At 33.9% G+C, this 15,219-nt stretch overlaps 1 protein-coding gene across 2 annotated transcripts in view; it reads right to left on the bottom strand.

Annotated features, from left to right (window-relative positions):
• Positions 1–5,525: 5,525 nt before the first annotated feature.
• YWHAE (tyrosine 3-monooxygenase/tryptophan 5-monooxygenase activation protein epsilon) overlaps positions 5,526–15,219 on the bottom strand; it is a 38,978-nt gene continuing 29,284 nt past the window's right edge. Inside the window, exons 3-7 of one of the 2 annotated variants that reach the window (XM_077165463.1) lie at positions 14,716–14,822; positions 13,851–14,057; positions 11,368–11,504; positions 8,235–8,281; positions 5,526–6,587 (exon numbers count right to left, since the gene is read on the bottom strand). In XM_077165463.1, the coding sequence (XP_077021578.1) occupies positions 8,274–8,281; positions 11,368–11,504; positions 13,851–14,057; positions 14,716–14,822 (459 nt within the window). In that variant the 3' untranslated portion in view covers positions 5,526–6,587; positions 8,235–8,273. The remainder of the gene's footprint in view (positions 6,588–8,234; positions 8,282–11,367; positions 11,505–13,850; positions 14,058–14,715; positions 14,823–15,219) is intronic. The other variant, XM_077165462.1, reaches the window with a different exon arrangement.

Below are 15,219 nucleotides of genomic sequence, written 5' to 3' on the forward strand. Positions count from 1 at the left end.
CATATTTTTGAGTATACGCACTCATGCAAAGGATACATGCACTTAAAATTTCTATTTATCAAATAATCCTCTTAAAATATGACCCAAGCATCTGCATCAAGCTATTAAGCATGAATCAATTTAGCAAGGTCACTGGCTACAAAGTCAATATACAATAATTAATATTTCGTAAGTTGCAACAAAATGTGAAAATGAAATTTAAAAAATACTATTTAAAACAACAGAAAAAAAGCGAAGTACATAGAAACACATCTAATAAGATATATCAGCCCTCTACAGAGAAAACTTCAAAATACGAAATTAAGGATCTAAATAAATGAAGATTATGCTCAGGGATTACAAGGGTAAAAGATGGTAATTCTTTCCAAGTATATCTATACATTCATAAAATCATAGTCAGAATCTCATCAGGTTTTAGTTATTGTGGCTGTGTTATTGGAACTGATAAGCTGATTTGAAAACGGACGTGGAAATGCAGAGAGCCAACAATGAGACGCCTTGAAGAACAAAGCTAAGGAGGACCCATTCTACCTGATGGTGAACTGTTCTAAAGCTGCAGAAATTAAGACACGTGGCATTGGCACTAGGACAAAGAGACCAATGGTGATGTGAAAATTGGTTATACATGTGGAAAAATATTAACATCTACCTCATAGCATGTACAAAATAGATTCTAGATGGTTCTAGATCTAAATGTGATAGTTGTAAAAACTTTTTTTTCTCCTAAACGTTAGATTATCTTCATGATTTTGGAATAATCAAAGATTTCTTAAATAGAACATATAAAATACTTACCTTAAAGGAAAAGATGAATAAATTGGAGCACATTAAAATTAAGAACTTCTGTTCATCAAAAAACATGATTAAGAGAATGAAAAAGCAGGACACAGAACAGAAGACAGTTGGAATAAATATGTCTAAAAACAAACTTTTGATTCCTAAACATATGAAATCTACAAATCAATAAGAAAATGAAAACCAACATAAAAGCAGCTAACAAAAGAGGATATCTAATGTCCAACAAACACATACAAAAGTGCTCATCTGCATTAGTCATCAAGGAAATGCAACTTAAATCCAGAATGAAATACCATTACACACGAACCAGACTGGCTATAATTAAAAGAATGGCCCTACTAAATCCCAGCAAGGATGTGGAACAACTGGAACTCTAGTGTACTGCTGTTAAGACTGTAAAATCCATCTTGGATGCATATGTAACATAAATGCATACATTATATATACCATAAAGACAAGTACAAGAGTACACAACCCTATAGCACGAGACCTTAAAATTGCAAAGAAAAGGTGGAAGACCAAGAAGAAGGCAATATGAGACAGCTCATAACATCATGTATAACACGAAAATTGAAGAAATCCCAAATGATGATCCTAAGGATAGTGGCATATTATTGCAATAGAATACTATATAGTGAAGAGCACACACTATTATCACAGGCAATGACACAGATGACTCTCACAAACATAATGTTGAAAGAAGCCAGAAAATACTGTACAGATTCCATTTATATCAAGGTCAAAAACATGTACAACTGATAGGTGATGATAATCAAGATACTGATTTCTGTGAGGGCAATTGATAAAGAGGAAACATGAGGGAGTCTTTAGGATGTTGCTCCTATACCATTTCTTGATGTGAATGGTATGCATGTTCTCTTTGTAAAAATTCGTTAAGCTGGACATTTGTGATTTGTGGGCTCTTCTGTTATACTTAAATAATGTTTACTTTAAAAAAGTATCTTGCATCAACTTAAACTCTCATCAACAGTATGAGAATGTTTCTCTACAGCCTCACCACAAGTGTATAATTCTTGCCAATTGTAACAGGTGAAATTAAGCATCTCATAATTGTGTTGGCTTACATGTCCTTAATGACAAACTAGGTTGAATAAAAGCATTGTTTTTAAAGGTTGTTTGTTCCTAGAATTGTTGAAAGCAAATTCTAAAGGAGTTTGATAGTTATTATAGCCTGTTATCATGGTTTCATGTGTGCCATTACTTAACAGGAAAGAAGCCCTAGGTGCTGAAATAAACCCTCTCACACCCCTATAACATCAGACCTTAAAATGGCAAAGAAAAGGTGGAAGACCAAGGAACAGGCAATATGGGAGAGAAGCATGAATGCCAAATGAATGGCAATTCCGGCACAATTGATGAAATGGCCAATGATAGCTTTAGACTGGGTAGAAAGTTCTTGGACACGATTCATTCTGTCTGGGTTGTGGAACTACACATTAATTTCAATGTGAGAAACCAATGTCCCAAAAGCAAGGGACTAAAAAGACCAAAGGAAAAGTTTTCATCTGACCCACCCCCATACTTAGTAGATCTGTACCTACAGCCTGGCACAGTGAGCTGATGTACTAGTGACAACCCAGGGTCTTCTCCAAAGCACTAAATGAAACCACACAGCACCTGTTCCTTAAAAAGCAAGGGAGGGATACTTTAGCAATATCGCCACCAAGAGTAGCCAAAAATGAGTTTGACCTTCAAGTATTAAAACTTTGGTTGTCCTTTGTGATGATATTTTGAGTTATTGATTATATACACCAAGAAAGGAATGATCACATGGTAAGAATGTTCGTGTTTGCATGTTATGTTTAAAAAAATAAAAAAATAAAAAACTTTAGCTGTCTATAAAACTCAGTCACAGCACTAAAGTAGCTTAACAATCTATAATCACTAGTTATCTATGTAGACTGTGATTCTATTTGTCCAAGCTAAACTACTTTAAATTGAAATAACTGTCCCAACTACAGAAATAGATTTTATTTCCAAATTAAGCTATAGATTCAAAACAAAACTTAATTGCCAAAAAACTTAATATGAATAGGCTTACTTTTAGACTGTAGCCTCTTAAAAACCTTAAATATACTTAATGCTTATGCTGTATTTCTTCCATTCTAATATACTGGCCATCTAATATACATATTGTTGCTTTCAAAAAGAGATACATTTCAATTATGAGGCATATGCTGACCTCAGAAATGTTAAAATACATTTTTAAAAGATTACTTTAGAATATAAAAAATATCCTATATCAACAAAATACTAAGAATTTTGATAAAGAACAAAGAGAATAACTTAACGGTTAAGAATATGGGTTCTTTTATCAGACCCAACTTTGAAACCTTTTTGAATTTTAGTAGCTGGGTGGCTTTGGCTAAGTTCCTTAACTTTTCCCTGTTTTCCCGCTTGTAAAATGCAGGTGACAACACACCTAATTACTACTGACCCCCACTATGTGCTCAATCCAGACACTGCTTAATGATGAACACTATAATGAACAGTTAATATGCCTGGCACGCAGCTAACACTCAATGTAGCTATTACTTATTGTTCAAGTACAAGCCTAGTAACTCAAAGAAATGTGAGAAAAATGATAGGGCATTTGCCTTGGTTAATAAAGGGTGAATTCAGGTATCACCACTTCCTCTGCTCACAAAGGATTTAACGCCACATCCCAGCATCTTACCAGAGATTCCTGTGAGCTGCTAAAATTTTCAAAACAAAATAAAGGTTCATCTTTACACCAATTATTCAGCATGCTCCCTTTCCTCTCTCCTATTCTGTGATCAACAGCAGATAATTTGAGTTCTTGTTCATAATCTCTCAAGCAGCACTTATCTGGTGCAACACTAGGACACTTACATTTATTCCATCATTTCCCCATACAATGATCTAAAGTTCATTCTCATTGTTTTAGAAGCAGATGAAGATTTGCTTTTCTGGCCACCCATCAGAATACCAAGCATGGATAGAAAGCCCTGTTTATTGCTGCTCATAATAACATAACAGATAGGTTTTCAGATTTCCAACTTTTTTTTTCAAGGCAACGTACTAATAAAACACGAATCAGACCTGCAATTAGTTACAAATTAATTGCATTCAGGTTGTAATTGTAACTCAAAGTTCCTACTTAAGTCAACTGATCCTCAAAAATGACTAAAACCAAGAGCTGAAACTTGGAGAAAAATATACTCCACCTTTTCAGCCCAGAGATCCACAAGTGGGGGACTGGAGGGCAACACAGGCCTCATACTCTTCTGCAGTCTTTCCTGGTTACCTTCTTCCCATCTTTGATAAGGATCTTTCTAAATACCTATAAACTCTCTTTCATAATCGTCTTCACTGGTTTCTCTGGGTGGCAGGTTATTTTTCCTCAACAAAATTACACCTCCTGAAACTGCTCATGGCATTTCGAATTTGCTGAATACATATAATGTAGTCCATATTGTCAACTAAAGAACAATTTCTTATGATTCCACAAATACCACAACCTATCTTGACAAGTTTTATAAGTCTTTTTACAACAATGGAAAAACAAAAGAATCACCTTCAGTAGTCAGACTACGTTCTAAAAGTATTATTACCTACATTTACTTAGCCCATGCATGACTGTTTCGTGTGGTAGCAGCTGCAGAATCCTGCATCCCCTAAGTGTTTCTTAACCTGCAATAATTTTATGAAATCATTTAGTTTGGGACTGAGATGCAGCAAGCATCTAGCTACTTTACTACCAAAAACAAAGCAAGTCATATATATATTGACTTGTTTTCAATATATACAGTATATATTCTGCTGTAAAAATTATCCAAAGAAAAACGTTACTTTAATAAGAAAAAAACTTCGAGGATCTCAATCTATTAATTTCCTAAATCTCTGCTACTAAGTACATAGACCAGGAGATATTTTCAGAAATGAGTCAAGTATGGTAAGGAAACAGGTATTCTCATACATTGGTGGGGTTATAAAGTTAAAAAAAACTCCCACAGAGGGAAACAGACAGTAATTACCAATTGAAAATTGTGTGTGTTTTCTAACACAGAAAATCTAGAAATGTATTGTACAGATACACAAGCAAATATTTAAGCAGAGATTATTACAAGGATATTCACTGCAGCATCATTTACAACAGCAAGTGAAAATGGTATTTAAAAATCAGGAATAGTTCAAAGATGGGCAATCAGAATAAGACAGATCTACACATATTAGCATACAATTATATATAAGACTAACTAAATATGCACCAATGCTTACACTGTATCTGGAATTGAGTACTCTGGTAAAGGGGACTACTGTTATATTTAAGTATTTTCCTGTGTGTGTATGTATTACCAAGAATAAATTTAATTATTCTCTGCTGCCACTGACTTTTTTACAAAACAATGGAGGAGGGTATAGTTTTACCTGAGCCTAAGAATTATTCTGACATATTCAGATTATTTTATTGTATAGTCCAAAATTCCATGCTAGAAGACGATCAATAATTGTACCTTGTATTTAATATGCATGTTGCGCTTCAGTGATTAAAATCAATGCCTTCTAGTTACCTGGCGTGGAAGATATGATAAGCAATCAACTGACTTGGACTACTCAGTGTTCTTCAGAACCAGGTTACAGGTAATCTTTTTCCCCAAAATACTCAAGCACCTTCGGAAAACAAATAATTTGTAGAAGAAAAAAGGGATCTTTTCACATTCAGGCAAATATAATACTATCAATGTGTTTGGACATGAGATTTTATTTTAGAAGTATAAAGGATGGAGGCGCAATAATATTTGGCATTTTTAATTTAGGTTTGTTTTATTTAAGTTTAATGTTAATTCCATGCTGTGTTTCAGTAAGAACAATACAGATTCTGTATCTGTGGCTCCAGTCAGATATCCAGTAGTACAAATTAGCTTCAAGTTACACATACTGAACAAAAGAGGTTGAGCGAGCGAAGGAGGGGGCAAGGGAGGGGGAGGGAGACAGGGAAGGAGAAGAAACAAAGAACTGAACACGCATGCAGGCTTTTCCATACCACCTTCAATGCTAACCTGCTTCAGAGGGTGAGTAAAAGTAGGCAAGAATGAGTAGCCACGGATTGTTGAACTGTTACCAGCACCATACTTTTCAGCAACATTTCAGCAGAGTTTGAAACACTTTTTACAGCAAAACCATTATAAGTTTCCCAAACAACCTTTAGCCCATCAAACTAAGACCCAATTAACTTTAAACATTGGTATAAAATTTGATTTAAACATTTAGAAAAAGGAAAACTGTAACCACCACATATGTCTCTACAGTGTGATTAATCTCTCTTAGATGCTCACATCGCCTAGAAATCTAATGGCTTTCTAATGTAATTTCCATTTCTAATGGTGATCTTGCCACACCTGGCACACAGACAATACAGTAATGCTGAAAAAGCCTCTATGTAGTCCTGTTAGTGTCTTAAAGAACCTAATAGCTGGGACCAGTAAAATCCACAGAAATTCACTCTTGCCTTTAAGAACTTTTGAAAACTGTTTTTTTTTTAAAAAAAAAAAAACGAAAACAAACAAACAAACAAAAAAACCTAAAATAAAAATAAAAACAAAAACAAAAACCAGGGCAGGAACCTAAATTCTGAGACCAAATGTAAAAGTCAGATTTGGTGGTTCTCAGTGACAATGGGGAATTTCCAAGGGGTGGGAATGGGGAGGAGTGGGGTGGTCAGAGATGGTTTCTCTTGTTGGCTTTTATGTCTCACTGATTTTCATCTTCCACATCCTGCAGCGCTTCTTTATTCTGCTCTTCACCTGTAAAGAAGAACAACAACTCATTATTTCATACTCACTAAGGCTATAGTGGTCACAAAGGTATCATTCTTAGTGTGTAAAGACACGCCACCCCCCCCCCCTCCACTTTGCTACAATTTGTATTAAACACACGCAGGCAAATGACTTCTACTAATCCTTAATATCTGAGATGAAAAAGTCAAAAAGGGCTGCTGGATTAATAGTATATGATCAATAGTAAGGATGAAAAATAAAAACTGATACCCAGTAAATGTCAATGTTTTTCTGCTAAATGAGCTCTTTAAGTGGTTAACCAAGTTAACCATATTATTAAAATGATTTTCAAGCTTTCATGTATGTACTGGGTCAAAATACTCTACCTCAATAACCTCACCTCTTTAAAAATCAAGAGTATTTCTACAATTGTTTTGCAAAATCTAATTTCATGCACAAGTTCAATCTCAGAAAAACTTTAATAAAGTGCAACAAGCAGTAAAATGCTCCAAAGAAATTCTACAGTTTTGGTGTGGTCTGCTCTGATAATGTGAACAAACATTTTACATTTTGTATCTTGACCAGTCATAGCAAACTGTAACTAGATTTTTCACTCCAAAGTGCAACAGTATGTGCAAAGTAAACTAGACCACTGAGGTTATTAAAGAAGGGCATTTGGACCAGTTTGCTCATGCTATTTTTCCCCCTTTGAACATGATGATTAGCTTGGGGACAACTGCACTATGACATGCAATAAAAAGCCAGCCTGTTCTAACTGGAATGTCATCTACCTATGAATAAGCATTAAACAAGTCAGCCATAAATAAAGAAGCATGCACGCTTTTGCTAAAAAGTTGATGAAACAGGTAAAATTACATTATTTTGCGTCTTAACAAACCATTTAAAATTCCTATGCAGTTACTAATTAGAATAAAAACAAAATATCAATGAACCCACCCAACAATTATAAAAATATGACAAAATTCAGACCATCCATTCATATTTATTAAATTATTTAATTAGGATGAACAAATGGACTCAAACTGGCTGCCTACATGCATAAAGTTTTTATACTGAAAACAGCTTTTTCATAGTTTAACAGCTCAACATGATGAATAATAAATGCTGCCATTGCAACATGGGTTAAAGTAAAAATAATTTCAGTCACTTTTAAAACACTTATAGTTAAATATCTGATACTGATATTTGGCTCTAAAAACAGTTACTTTACGGTACACAAGAACTTTGACTCATATTATAGAAAGACATGCAAAGACAAAAACGGTTGTTTACTGAGAAAGAAACTCATGGAACACTCAATTATTCCCCACAGAATATGTATTTTGAACTTAAAAAACATGAAACATTCACTCTCATTCTAAACAGCAAAACATTGTTGAAATATGGTTAACAAACAATACCAGAGCACATTCTAATACATTCATAAGCACTATTAGATTTGCCAAAGTTCCAAGTAACTTTGGCATAGAAATATTGCCAAAAGTCACACCCAACCAAAAGGCATGGGTAGCAGGCCATAAATATCTTAGAAGGTCTAGCAGCCTGGAATTTAGAACAGGCAGTTTTATAAGCAACAAAATGATGACAGGCAGGCATGATTAGTGAAGAACTGAAACTGAAAGCATAATTCACTGTGCCATGATAATGACTTACAAAGTAGAGTTTTTAGGAAAGGAAGAGTTGGATTTTCCTTTAGGAATCTATATTGCAAGGAAAAAGGGAGGGAGAACAATCATATGAAGGCAACATTACAAGAAAAATAAACCAAGAGAGAAGGACAAAGGAAAACAACAATGATTTTAGGGAGTCAAATTTGGGTTTTTTTTACTTTGTATAAACTTCAGTCTAAGAAACAATCTATGCAATCCTTCCTGTTATCCTTAAGGGGATGTTAATATCCTCCTACAAGGTATACAGAAGGAAAAAACATTTTTTCTTTGCCCATTGTTTCAAGATTTGTGTGCAGGTAAGGTGATAAAATGGGCAGAGAGAAAAAAACTTCTCTCTACGGACTTGTGTATGAAACAATCCTATGATCACAGCTTAGAAAAAAAGGATTGAAATCACGTGATGAGAAAAAGCAGTGATCCTTTTTAAAAATTATGTTTCAACACATCTGGACAGACATAACACACTCTACAGTTAAAAGACATAAAAGTGCACAGAAGCACACGTCTGTGAACCATGTATTTCTTCCTCTAGAAACCATAAATTCAAAAGTTTTATGCTATTTTTCATAGTAAAGTAAAACAGGAGAAAAACATGCAAATAATCCTTAAGCAAGTAACAACCTAAAAAATTTACAAATCCTATGACAGGAATTCTCCTATCTTCAGCATTGATTCTAATCATGAAACCATTTTAATAAAATGCGTAAATACCATATTGTTTAGCAAAACTGGTGAATAATTTCCTAGTAGTACAACCATTTGTAAATTCAGATTATTTTCTGTTAATTTTATTTAAAATTTTCAACAGACTACCTGAATTTTCCAGTCAAACTATCATATTTCATAATTCCTTTCTTTTTTCTTTGCACGGGAAGGCACCAGGAATCAAACCTGGGTCTCTGGCATGGCAGGTGAGAACTCTGCCTGCTGAGCCACAGTGGCCCGCCCCACAATTCCTAATTTTTAAGATTAAGCTCATAAGTGAAAACTAATCTATTTTAACCACATTTAAACTGAAGCAACTAAAATTCACCAGATTAAAAAGAAGTGTTATACATATGGATTAAAAATAAATAAATACAGAAGAACAAATGATAAAATATATTGGGTAGATGGAAATACTAGTGGTCAATGAGAGGGAGAGGTAAGGGGTATGGTATCTATGAATTTTCACCTTTTCTTTTTCTGGAGTGATGCAAATGTTTTTAAAAATGATCATATACAATTATGTGATGATATTGTGAGCCACTAATTTTACACCATGTATGTAATGTTTTATGTTACAAATGAATGTGCTTGTACGTTGTTTAATCAATAAAATTTTTTTTTAAGTTTTGTATTAAAGAGAAATCTGTACTAAGATGTAACAAAACATTTATATGAAGAATCTCCATCTATACGAAAAACTGAAAAAAGTTAAGTAATTTAAGGAGGATATTACCCTATTTTAAAATAAATCCATTTTATAAAATTACACTTTGTTAATAGAACAAGACCAGCTTGGTTCTCTGTACAACTGGAGTGATACATAGTCTAATTCAGTTAATTCAATTCTTGATTATCAGTGATAATAAACAACAGCAGCACTATTTAATACTGTAATCTAACAATTTAGCTATAAGAGCTAAACCATTAAATAACATTTCACCTCAGTTCACCTTACTGTTGCTTTGCAACCTTAAAAATCCCTCAGAAACTGGAGGAGTACATTTTAGGTCATACAGCTTACCAAACTCTCCACATGCTTTCCTTTAATCCCCTCAAACAAACAGAGAGATATTAGTCTTCTATGAGCTGGGGGTGACTGTGAAGAGTCCACAGCTGTTAAGCCATTCTTCTCAGTAGTTATTGTTAGAATATAATAGCATTTTAGAGCTGGAAGGAACCTTAAGTCATTAGTTCAGAGATGGCAAAATGGGTTTGTTTCCTTAGACTGTAGTGGTTGCCTGAAGTAATGTACTGAAAGTATTTTGTGGCTTTGTCGAAAAAGTGTACAAGTAGGTCACAACTCATGCCAACCCTTATCTAGTAAAAAAACTTAACTCACAGAGTTAGCTGAGCAAGTACATTGCCTAATTTCCACTTTAGCACCATAACCCAAGAGAAGTTAAATATCTGGCTCAACTACTCTTGAATAAGGAATATACAACTCTGAGGCGCCTTAAAAGTGTAATGCTTCCAAAGACAGTAATTATACTGGTATGGCCAACAGAGACTACAGCTAGTCTTAAGCAATGCAATATATACTTCAGTCTGGGTAATAACATTCTCTTATAGTAACAGCAGCTAAAATTAACAACAAATTTTTGTTTCCACCCACCCCCTCCAACTTGACAAATGTGAAACTGTATTATAATGGTCACCTCATACTAGTGCTGTCCTCTTCCCTGTTCAATGGAAGATAAAAATGATGCTTTTAAGGTATGCAAAATAAAATACATAAAAATTAACAGATGGTGACAAAGCTGAGCTTTTAGATTTAAATATTAACCAATAACAACAACAACAAAAATATACTAGCTTACTTTATGAAATACTCTAGTAACTGTTTCCAACAGAAAACTTCTCAAAAACAGACTGCACCAGAACTCTTAAATACGGGCCTAAAGAGTAGGACATTTCATTTGGTCTACACAATCCAGAGGGAAATAAGTACCTTTTGCAACAGATTTCCACAATAAGAAACGCTTCTATAGGTATCAACTGTTAACTCTCTAGTTTTAACCTGAGAACACTATTCAGCCAAAACAGTAATCATAAGATTCAATTACAAAATTAAGACAAGTCACCTAAAATTGAACCTCAAGATAAAATGAGTTGCTTCCTTCCACTTGCCCCCAATCTTTATAAACAGTGGAAGAGGTAAATTAATTTAACAGGATATTTTTAACTAGAGGCAAAGTTTCAAACTCTTTCAATCAGTGAAAGACCCCCTTTCCCAAGTAAGTCATTTACTTTATCATCTTACAGCCCAAAATGGAAGACTGTTCTGCGGCACCATTTCCTGTAAAAGCATTAATTAAAATTGAAACGCGAAGAAGCTGTAATTCTCAATTGTAGCTTAATGTAAAAAGATTTTGAAAAGAAATACATTTAACTTCAGAAAGTTTGCTTACCATCACCCTGCATGTCTGAAGTCCATAGTGTCAGATTATCACGTAACAACTGCATGATAAGTGTAGAGTCCTTATAGCTTTCTTCACTTAGGGTATCCAGTTCTGCAATTGCATCATCAAAAGCTGCTTTTGCCAACCTACAAGTATTTAAGTACATGTATTACAAAACAAAAGTCCTCAAACAGAATTAGACATCAGTTGTTAGACTGATCTTTTCTTCAATTATCCCACACTGTGATTGGTGATACATGAGTAACTGGTTCAGGAAATGATAAAAAAAAAAACAGTGAAAATTAACTTGGAATACAAATATATTTGGAGGACTACTATTTACTCTGCTTTTTACAAGCCCTATCAATAAATAAAAACAATCTACTACAAACCAAATTCCACCCTAAATCATCACCAAAATGTACAAGCAAGGCACTTTCAAATTCTAGCCAACTTAATTTAATCAAGTTTCAATGCAAAGGGGGAGCTTCTGGACAATCCTTTTTTAATTCAACAGAATTTAATGTTAATGGAGGCAGGGAAGCAAAAAAGGGCAATACAGAACCTAGGGAAAAATGATCACACAAGCCATTCAATACGATTTCAAAGAAATACAATCCATACACTGTTGCATACTTCTGTGAACTATATACACAGAATAATGATGGACAATGTTGGGGAAAGGGACAAAAGCAGAATGACAGAATCTGAATCCACAATGTATTTGAAGTATGTAGAGATGGAGGACTAACATGCAACTATTACAACAGCAGAGTGAAGTACTAATCTGGAGAAAATACTTCAAGGATCTGAAAAAAAGTGCAACTAATGGGGAAATCCATCTTAAAGTAATCTTAATGGGTAGGAAAAGAATAAAAATGGTATTCTTCAGATTAAAGCAAGAGCATGAGCATAAGAATGGGGGTGAACCTATATGCAAGAGAGGTAGACGACATGGGGAATGACAAAGAAAGATTCAATCAATACTATCAACAATAGTACTGCTTTGCTCAGTGAAGACTTTTATCTGTTCGGACAAACGTCCTGACCACTTATAATGTTTTCAATGAATTAAAGCTGGTTTGCGGCCACATGAATTCACTTTATATCAGGAAAACTTCTCTTTTCATGAAATATGATTTCTACTTACTCAAGAATATTAAATTTACAGATTATAGTTAACCCCCTTCCACAATATTTAAAACTTTCATTCTTAAAAGTTTTTGCCTATGCAACATTTACTGTTAAACTATAAAAATAGAAAAATAAAATTTCTTACAATGTGTAGTCAAAAAGCCCTCACAATTAGGAGTAGAACAGTAAGGACACAATTCAACAAAAGTAAAAAGCTAAATACATAAAAATATTCCTTAAATCTGAATCTATAATCTCAAAAACTGCAAATTATTTAAAATGTAAATAGAAGAGTTTAACATGTATCAGTGAAATGGGTAGCTATTTGTCATTAAATTACAAATGGTGCTCACTAGGAATATAACTATTTAAAATATACCTAGAAATAAAGAAAAAATATATATACCTACAAATAATAGAGGGGTATAGGGGGAAGAACTAATATGGCATGTTATGGCCTATAGTTAACAGGAAGACAGCAGTACACAGCAATACTGGGGTAAATAACTGGGGAGGAGGGATAAGAGATTAGGGAAAGTTTTGATTGGTATTTCGTGAAGCTGTGTTTATTGACTATCTCTTTGGACCAATGAAAACTATCTAAAATTGAGAGTGCTGGTGATTGTACAACCAAGTGATGACACTATAAAACATGGTTTGTTTATTTTGGACATTATCCACGATGCCCAATGGATGGCGAGGACCAAAGGGTACAAGGACTGAGAAATCAAATAGTGAACTGTGATAAATATATATATATTAAGATGGATACTGTGTGGCTACAAAAAGGAATGTCATGAGGCATGCAATGAACTGAATGAACCAGAGCTGGAGTTCTGAAGCTCTGAAAATCAGCATTCCTACATACCATAACAACAAAGTAATTGGAAAAGAGAACAGGCTTCAGTCAGACATAAAAATGGAGCCAAATCTGGATGAGTCTAAGGTAAATTTTTCTTTCTTTTCTTTTTTTTGTATATCTATTATATTTCACAATAAAAAAAATTTTTTTTAAATATATGCCTACAAAGAATGAAATACACAAAATTTCAAATAATTCTATTATAATTTTTCCATTTTCCCTGTCCCAACACTTATTTTCAATCTACTAAAAAAAAACGGGGGTGGAGGGGAAATCCTCCCAAGAATGAATATAATTATCCTAACTGCTATGCAAGTGAATTGAAATAGGTCTCTCTATAATCTATAGCAGTTTCATTAAAAAGCCAAAAGAAATTATTTATTACATGGCCAAGTCTACAAAGACAGTCCCAGGGAATAAGACAAAAATACAACATCTATTGCTTTGTAACTTCTTTCACTTTCACAGTAAGTTTTTGTTCTCTTCCATGACTTACCTGCAGGCACGGTCAGGGGAATTAAGAATTTCATAGTAGAATACAGAAAAATTGAGAGCAAGACCTAAGCGAATTGGATGCGTTGGTGGAAGTTCTGTCATTGCAATATCACTAGCAGCTTTATAAGCCACTAGGCTGTTCTCTGCAGCCTCCTTCCTGTCATTTCCTGTGGCAAATTCAGCCAGATACCTGTGGTAGTCCCCTTTCCTAAAAAAGAAAAAGAAAAAGTGAAACAAACAAAAAAGAATTAGGCATAACTGCCTTTTAAAGAAAAATAAACTGTAAAAAAACTAATCTATATTATACAAAGTTAAAATGTGACAAAAATATAATTAACAATTAACATTTATAGTCAGTATCTTTAAAAGTTTATTTCAGGACTGATCAACACATCTATTTTTCTCTTAGAGACATTACTGAATAGAAGGCTAAAAATGCCAGAGAAATCAACTGAAAAATTTCAAAAGCAACACTAGATGAGTGACTGTTTCAGAGAATGGCACAACAGCTTGTTAATCATGAAATAAAATTCCCGTATAAGTGTTAAGACTGAACTATGAAATGTATGTCTGTAGGCTGGGATAGGGGTGTGGAAAATCCACAAAAGCAAAAGAACATAATTAATCAGGTAAAGCAAAATTTAGCATATTTTTATAACAAAGCTTGATCATCTTAAATGCAACAAATATATCAATTCTTCATCAGGGAATTTTTCAACGAGCATTCAAAAATTAACTCAAGTTTTGAGAACCAGTCCTCCCATGTAACTATCCTTCCATGGAAAAACTAACCTACATGGAAAAAGTCATGACTCTAAGAAGGCCAACTTTTAATCTTACATTTTCCCTTCTGGTATGGAACCTACATTTTATAATAGAAAACCTTGGACTCGCCAGTGTTAGCTGCTGGAATGAGATGTTTGTCCAGTACATCCAGTATGTCACAACAGATTAACTTTAGTTCAGTCTCAACCTGAAAAATTAAACAGATTGTTTAAGACTAAGAAATCCTATAAATATCATATGCTCCACCCTCTGGTTTTGAGGAAAAGAGCTGAGAATTAAGCAGAATGAATAATCTCTCACAACCCCCCTTCTCCTCTTGATAGAAAAGCAGAGAAAGGGCAGCTCCAGCTTACAGAAAATGTCTTTTCCTTTCTGCATGCTGTTTAAACAAGCACTTTAAAACAAACCAAAAAAATCATAATTCAGCTACAAAATTGTAAATGTGATAACACTGACTGAATAGCACTTATGAAGTGCTGAGCACTTACAGGAATTAGCTTCTTTAATGAGGTAGTTACTGCTATCTCCATTTAGATGGGAAAACATATGTTAAGATATTTGCTCAAAGATCACCACCAACTTAA

This window comes from Tamandua tetradactyla, chromosome 6, assembly GCF_023851605.1.
Source record: "Tamandua tetradactyla isolate mTamTet1 chromosome 6, mTamTet1.pri, whole genome shotgun sequence".
In the NCBI taxonomy this organism is placed as follows: domain Eukaryota; kingdom Metazoa; phylum Chordata; class Mammalia; order Pilosa; family Myrmecophagidae; genus Tamandua; species Tamandua tetradactyla.